This window comes from Rhagoletis pomonella, unplaced genomic scaffold, assembly GCF_013731165.1.
Source record: "Rhagoletis pomonella isolate Grant_MI unplaced genomic scaffold, Rhpom_1.0 Rhpom_scaffold_00007, whole genome shotgun sequence".
In the NCBI taxonomy this organism is placed as follows: domain Eukaryota; kingdom Metazoa; phylum Arthropoda; class Insecta; order Diptera; family Tephritidae; genus Rhagoletis; species Rhagoletis pomonella.
The window spans coordinates 26,527,256-26,536,091 of record NW_023458561.1 but is presented as its reverse complement, the minus strand read 5'-3'; the positions used below and the strand labels follow the sequence as shown (position 1 = coordinate 26,536,091).

The window sequence follows — 8,836 nt, the reverse complement described above, 5'->3', positions numbered from 1 at the left end:
TTCGCCGCACATATGGTTTCGCGGCGATAAAGAACGTTAAGAAAAAGAGACCGATGATAGAAATAATAAAATGAAATGAGAAAAAACATGGCCGCAGCTCTTTTTGTTTATTTGCTGACGGCATTAACAATTTGCATGCGCATGTGCATAGATTTACTTTATTTTATAATTTTAAACAAATATAAGTAAATTAAATACATGCGCTATGCAAGACCTTTATAAACTTCCTCTTTAGTATGGAAGTTGTAAAGTTGTAACTTATGGATGAAATTACCCTTTTTATGTCAACCAAATGTACATTTATAATCAATAAATTTATTTAATATACTCATGCGATTTGCCTCCAAACATATCACATTCATGCAAATACGCGTACGTACCTACATATGTATCTAAAAGCGCATATGCGACTAAAACACAACAATAACAATTTCATTCATAAACGCATGCGCATATTCTTCAAGGTCAAACTCATTCATTCATAAATTCAAATACCACACATCTCCCCGCAAGCGCATCGCCTACAAGTGCAACTTCTGCACGAGAGCCACAAAAATTCTAAAATGTAAAATTGAAGAAATCACAGCCAGTCAAATGAAAAGTTGCAACTCCGCTGTAAAATCTGAGGACATTTGCAAAAATAACTTATCTCGAGCTTAGCCATTATTTCTCTAAACTTCTAAATCACAGTGCTCCTTCTAACTTTTAAACTATTAATTAGTTGCTTAAGATTTTATTTTAATAAAAAACAAAATAAACATAAATTTTTTGCACAAATGGCCCATGATATTTTGATGTAAACTCAAAACTTCTAAAATCACATACATAAGTGGTTTTACAACAAATGTAACTTGGCAACATGGTTGCCGTCACCAGCTTCGGTCATCAATTTTAAAATTTTTGTAAACCGATCGCTTACGATTTGTTTACAGTTGACTCTAGATACTACGAGCAACATGTTTACGTATTCAAAAAAATTAAATTATTTTGCATTATTGATAATTGCAAAGCTCTGAAGCATGTATAAGTGAGTGTATACATACAGACCTATTCTGCGTTGGTAACACAAATATTGTTTACTATCACGAAAAGATTCAAACACAAAATCGTACATTAACCTATTCTGCGTTAGTAATCAGATTTTTTTAACGGATAATAAAGCTCATCTCTTTGGTTAAACCCTTTTCGCATTCTGCGCACTTTTGTAACCAGTAAAATTTGTTACCCTCTCATAAGCAGGTAACAAAATATTGCCCCATGATATATGCAACAACAGAATTTCTACAAAACTTCACACCTGGAATGCTGAATAAATTAAAACGTTGCCACGGTACCTATAATTGCGGTTACAAGAAGTGGTAACAATGTTTGTTAACAAAATTTGCTGGTTACAAAATATCCGGTAACAAGCAGATTAGAGCTACAAGAATTCAAGTTAGGAGTAGCCTACTGTAAGCGTACATATGTATGCGCGTAAATATGTCAGGACGCGGCATTTTGCAGGAATTTAAGAATTTGTCAAGATAAAGATGGCGGAGGACGTGTGAGAGACGGAGACAACTTATGTGTCACATTTACGCGTTTGTTTTGGCGGAGGATGTAAGAAAGACGGAGACAACTTCTGTTTCACATTTATGCGTTTATTTTTTGCATGCATATAAACAAAAAATTGGAAACTATTTATTCTTGCCCGATAATAACAAAATGTATGCATACTCATGTATAAATGCATAGATTTAAATTAAACTTATGCCATCCCTTTATAATAAACATTGGTTTTGCTAATAAAGCCGCCATATACACACTTTATCCACCAAATCGCCCGACACATAACTTTTTTTGCACACTTTAAATATGTAAATTTCCAGATGAAAACAAAACATAAGTACACTCATATATAAATGCATAGATTTCTTATTAAACTAATGCATTTTTATATAAAAGTACACTGATTTTGTTTAAAATAATGATCATTTTTATCCACATACACCGACAATCGGCACTTGTTGACGAACACTTTGCACTCACAAACACTTTATGTTATTAATATGGACACTTTCACATACAAGCACCTCCGTATTTTACACAAGCACTGAATATTCTATATTTCACACCATAATTTATATATTTTCTAAATTAAATTACATTTTTTCAATCACTTGTGGAAATAACCAAAGAAATTCACACACATTTGCCGCTTTTCTTCTGTTTTGCTGGCATTTTCCGCATTCGAGGCGAAAATCAAAAATCTGCCGCGGACAGAGTTAAAAGGGAGACGAACTCCTCATCTCAACCTTTCAGATACGGTCAAAAGCGTCGCGGCACATTTTCAAAGTAACGAGTTGTCGCTTCTTATACATTTACGTTCTTTGGTTGGTATAAGGGCAGAATACGTACATTTTTCTGATTAAAGAAATTTATATTAGATTCAATAGAGTTCTTAGTCCTGATCAGAACGGTATAATTTTTTATTCGGGAAATAATAAATAATGATGTTGTCAAAGTATCAATTTTTAAATTTCTTTACATTGGGACAACTAATAAACGACTTAATTAATTTAAAACATTTTGATGTCGTTTGAATGGTACTAAATATATATACATTTTTTTTATATATGTTTTATTTTTTCTGTAAAGTTCATGGGGAAAATGCTTTTTAAAAAAAAAATAAAAAATGTTATAAAAAAAGAATTACAAATTTTATAAAACAAAAAAACTGAAAATATCACAAAAGTTTCCGAAAATGTACTTACTTGCAAATTTTATTCACCATATAAATAAGTTTATATCTTTTGTTTTGCGGTTGAAGTAGTATACGCAGTAGAACCCAGGTTCGTTCCCCCCTCCGAGTGATCCCAAACAATATTTTTTGATTTTTATATTTTGTTTTAATATAAATGTTGTTTAATTTTTTTTTTTAATTTCATTATTTTTTATGGTATTTCACGTAATTATTTCAGATTAATCCAATTTTTTGGATTAAAAAGTCACAACGACTATAATTACATAATACAAAAATTTAAATAATATTTAAAAGAACAAAAATAAGATGAAAAAAAATTTCCTGAGAGTGGGATTCGAACCCACGACTTCCCGGCTGGATAAATCGGCATTCCTGCAGCGGACACAGGGTGAACTTATAAAAGTACTCATATTTCTTTATATTGCCGAGTAAAATTTTTCTCTTCATATGGATACCTCTGTTCTCTCTCAACTTAAGAATAAGATGTCTATAGCTGTATTTTCTTTGGCAATGATCGGGATCCGGATAAAAAATTGTTCACGCAAATCCAACAATAACGATATGATCCTGATAGAGATCTGTAGCCTGTTTCTGTAACTCTTCTCTACTGGTAGAGAATATACGTCAATCTCTACTAGAGAATGGTTACAGAAACGAGGAACTGGTCTAATTTGTGATCCGCTCTGTTTGGTTTGTGTCACTGATACTTTGCCAGTACGGTTTCGTAGCACTGACAAATGAATGTATACACCATTAACCAAAAATACAAGATCACGTAAAAACGCAACGTATTTGTAACTGGTTTTGAGAGAAAAGTTAGCTTAAGCGGGTTCGTCAGCTGAGCGTTTGTTTACATCACAAGCACCACTATTTTACACCTTTAAAGTAAAGAAGAATTAATTCAACATGACATTTTAAAGCATTTTAATGCATAATTTTACCTAAATTGTGCGTTTAAAGTGGCTGCCAATAATTTTGGCTAATTTTGGTTTTCGTTGTTTTCTTCGATTTGTTTACTTTTCGCTAATTTTCCACTGAAACAAGATGGCGTACAACCCTCTCAAGACTTCGACCTTTTTCACTCTCTTTTTGTTACGTGATCTTGTGTCTTTCGTTCATGGTATACACAACCAGATATTTTGTAATTGCACATTTTAACTTAATTCTGATAAATTGCCTTACGTTAAATATTTGTATAATTTTTATCTGAAATTTCAAATGCAAGGTCCAAGGAATGCACACCAGAATAATGGTGTCAAAAATCTCGATATAGTTCAGAGAATCCAGAAAATCTTAAAAATTTCGAAATCCGTAAATCGACGCCTAAAATAATTCCGAAAATACCAATATAGTCCCGAGAGTCCGCAAAATGTCGAAGTAGTCTCGAAAATCCCCAAGTAGTCCCGAAAATAGCGAAATAGTCGCGAAACTCTTGAAATATTTCCGAAAATACAGGAAATCCTAAAAATCCCAAAATAGTCCCGAAAATCCCGCTGCAACTGCTGATAATGACACAACGTGCTACGGTGCTGCGATTGTTTAAATAATTAAGGGAACATCATTAAATGATGAATTTATTGAAGGCTTTTGCTCGATTTTAGTCGATTTTAGGGATGAACAAACGATGTACAAACGATTTATCACAGTTAACCAACGAAAATAATCAAATTCTTAAATGCAGGAATTGTGAAATGCAAAAAATTAATTATGAATGTTTGGCTGAGCAACACACATTAAAATTGGACGAACAATGAAGAACAATTGACGAACTATCGATTGCAATAATAATCTGTAGGAGGGGCTAGATGCAGGAATAACGTAAAGTAAAAATCGAAAAATTAATTATTATTGTGTGCTAACGTCGGTTGGGTAAATTCCCCTATAAAGCACACTACTTTTTTTGGGAAATGTACGTATTCTGAACTTGTTCACGAACAAACGTGAATTAGTAATTGCAATAATAAAAAGTTAATAATTATACTAATGATGAGTTGTTTTTCTGTGATCGAATGCCTTGGGGTCGGTCCCCAATGCCAAGAAAAGAAATTTTTTTAATGTAACCCTGCATCGAAGTGCTGCCAAACTCGGTTCTTGGCATTACTTATTTCCAATTGGACAATTTACAAATTTCAACTTTCGTAAAATAGGAGTATAAACAAAACATCTAACAAGAAAATCTTCAGAGAAAATTATAAAATTGTGCCCAAAAATTAAGTAAGATTGAAGGAAACCTGGAAGTAGTGCGAAAGAAGCGAAGTCGTGGCAAAATGAAGCTAGAAACAATGAATGGGAATTCGGTGGCGCTGGCTGTGAAGGTACCGCCTGGGGCTGAAAAAGAAATTCCAACTAACGCAGAGGGGGTGGAAGAAGAAACACACCCACAGTCTTCAAAAGCATCCCAGGAGCAAAAAGAACAAGAAAATGATGGTGGGGGTGGCGATAAAGATGTTGGCGGTAACAGTAAGAAAAAAGGCACAAGAAAAAAGCGATCTACCAACTGGGAGGAGGCGGAACGGGTGAGTATATGTATATAGACTCAGTGAAAAAAATGCATGCAACGTGAATAATAAAAATGTTCACATATTAAAAAACTGCCTTTTTTATTGCAGGGCCTATTGGTGGAAGTTATAAAGCCAAAAGTTGAATATGTCGAAAACCGTAATGTGGATGCAAAAAACATCAAAGCAAAACGTCTAGCTTGGATGCAAATCACCAAACAGTAATTTTTACAAACAAATGATTTTCCTTGTATGTAATTAAATAAATCCGAAAATTTTCAGATTCAACGTACTCAACTTTCGGCATCGTTCACTTGAACAAATCCAAGTGCAATGGCGGAGTATGAAAAATACTGCAAAACGCGAATACCAGCAAAAGAATCCCAATGCAGGAACATTGGAGGGTTTGTCTATGATAGAGTTTATGGAGGAAATGCAAAAAGATACAAACAATGTACGCACACATGCGCGCAGCAATGGCATAGTTATCAAAAAAGAGCTATTAAGTATCGATGACGAGGATACGCCACTTGCATCTCTGCCACCATTGACAAATACCAGTGAAGATACGTTACAAGCATCGGCTATAGCGTTACCGTCCCCACCACAATCGGCTGAGCCACAGCCAGAAAATGCGTCGAAGCTGCAGCAAAGCTCACCCATACGTCAAAGAAAAAAGCCAATGCAAAAGAAAAAGATTCAAAGTGCCGAAGGCGATAGTGCTGATGGAACCGGGAAACCGAAAAAGCAAAAAAACTCAAGCGTAAGTGGTAATACATAAAATGAATACATTACATTTAATTTACCTTAAATCTTTTACATTCCGTTAGACCGCACCAGACGAAATGGCAGTGCCGGGAACCAGCGAAAGTGATGCGCAAACGTCCAAATTGCTGTTGAATGCTGATGACATAATCTATAAGATACTACCTACCGATGAAAAATATAAAAAGCAAATTTTCGATTTAATAAAGCGTTCTCATTTAGCAGAGATTGAGCACGCACGAATCGAGCATGAACAAAGATTAAATTTCGAGACAATGCATCAAGAGCTTAAACTCGGTTACTATCGTAAGAATGAAGAGTTAAAATTGTGTCAAATGCGCGAAGAACATGGTGCACGTATGCGACAAAATGAGCTGGAACATAAAGCTCGTATGCGTGCGTATATGCTAAGCTCGCGTAACACACCTCCAAAATGTTCAAAAAGTAAGGCTGGCAGTGAAATAGATGATAAAGGCGACGATAATTCGAACACCTCTAAACCAACTTCCGAAGATTAGGTAGCATGGAAATAAAATTCAGCACTCTGCGGATGGTTGACGGTGCTACAACGTTAGTCAGATAACCAGTATTTTAAAAATTATTAAAAAATAATGTTATTCCGTAGAAAATAGTAAAATTTTTGGGTAAACAATAGGCTCATCAATACCATGCAACATTACACTTTTACGCAATGCGCATTAGTACATATTTTCCTTTAGGTACATAATTTATTTTGAATATACATACATACATTTTTTCATTGGCGATGGAGCCGTTGGACAGAAAAGGCGCTAATAAAGTAAAATATTTAAATGGCACAAAAAAAATTTAACTAAAAGTAAATTGGTTGTGCCAACGAAAAAACTCGTAACATCGATGTAAGTGGCAAAATGGAATACTCTACTAATTTAATTATTACTATACAAAAAGTATATTAAATTTTTATGCAATGTTTTACTGTTTATATTAGTCTGTTATCAATTCTCATTTTATTTTAGCATGTAGGCGAATTTTCAGGGTATCAACCCATAAGCTATACAAATAAAGTATACTATAAATGTATTATAATTAAACCTAGTACCAATTTATATACATCAATGTTTTATTATGTTGTCAATGGCATTTATATAGTTGGAACTCAATTATATAATATTTTATACAACCATTCAAATAAGCTAAAAAGTATACAGGAATGTACAAGAATACAAATTACATATATGTATGTAATAGTTATTACAAATAGTCCTAATGAGTCTGTCATAATCTAAAATATGTAGCTAAAAATAAAACTCATCCTAATACCAGCAATAAGAAATAACAATCAAGGCTGAGTGCAATAACATCCAACTAAAAAACATTTGTCTCTATTTTTCTAAAATCGAATGCATCTGCGGGGACTTAAAAATAGCAAAATAAATTGTATGTGTGTACATACATGCATACATATGTACATATACTTACATATAAAAAATGTATTTTTGAACTTCAACGAAGATGCATGCATGACTCAATTAGTTAAAGGACTTCAGTAGTAGTGTCGCCACATTTACAGCTTCGCTTACATACATACGAACAACTAAAATAACGATTAGGTGTATTTATAGAAAATCTAAGAACAAAAGTCATTCGACTACGTGGGGCTGAAGAAAAGATTTGCGCTTGAGACTTGTGTGCGCGCGTATATGGAAATATCGCAGTTCTGGACATTTATGATGACCATCCAAGAATGATAGATATACATAAATACATAAGGCAGTTTTTCAGCGCACAGTTTACGTGGTCTAAGTTCAAACTGGCACTGAAAAACTGTCCACAGAAAGGAATAAGTAAGAAATGCGGATCATATTTCTTAAATACCTGTGAAAAGGAATATGAAATTAATTTGCAGTATTTATATGTACTAAACCATTCTTGAAACAAAAATGTGAAAATTTTAATAACATTTGGTTGACTATTTCTTGGATTTGCCCATATGCAATTCCAAATAACTTTACCTTTCACTTTCTATGTTGTGAATACAATTGCTTTCTGTTGTTTACATAGGTGGACACATGGGTATATTCCCCACATACATACATACAAAAGAAAGAAATTCATGCAGTCTATTCCTGTTTCCGTGCGCACGACAACAGGACATTTAACTGTGAGCATGTGTAAAGATGAGGAATATACCCGTAGCAAGTAAAATTCGAAATGTTGATATGAAAATTAATATCAAAGCAAAATAGCTATGTAAATACAAAAGTGCATTTATTTGCACACATACATATGGATATGTGTATATGTGCATACTTAGCCTGCAGGAAGTGGAACTAGATTGCATACTAGTACAGGATCACACTTCCTTGTAACCAACACTAGTAACCAAAATGGTCCAAACATATGGAGAAAAAATGGTTACGTTAACATTGAGATGTCATTGGACCACACACACACGACTAATCCGTTTGGACCATGAACTGAATTTCATAGGATTTTATACAAAAATATTTCCTAATTTTTAAAAGTGCTTTTTAAATTTAAATAATAAAATTCATTATTTTGGTCACGAGGAGGTGGTGTTCAACTAGGGCTGATGATACCCGGGTACCCGGTTACCCGGGTATTACCCGGGTGCCCGGGTAATTCGGGTAATGCCCGGGTACCCGATTACCCGGGTATTACCCGGGGCTTTTATTACCCGGGTAGTCGGGTATTACCCGATTTGCCCGGGTACCCGGGTAATATACATATGTTGGTGCCGGTTAAACGAAAAACACCCGGGTAATGCGACATAAAGCTTCTGTATAATCTTTTTGGTGAGGATAAATATTTTTTCAGTGAGAAAATT

At 34.0% G+C, this 8,836-nt stretch overlaps 1 protein-coding gene across 1 annotated transcript; it reads left to right on the top strand.

The window, feature by feature from the left end:
* Positions 1-4,849: 4,849 nt before the first annotated feature.
* Positions 4,850-7,410, top strand: LOC118742507. Its single transcript, XM_036474633.1, has 4 exons — positions 4,850-5,259; positions 5,353-5,462; positions 5,524-6,004; positions 6,072-7,410. Exons 1-4 carry the CDS (start codon positions 5,011-5,013, stop codon positions 6,522-6,524), a joined length of 1,293 nt encoding a protein of 430 aa, XP_036330526.1. The 5' UTR covers positions 4,850-5,010; the 3' UTR covers positions 6,525-7,410.
* The last annotated feature ends 1,426 nt before the right edge of the window (positions 7,411-8,836 follow it).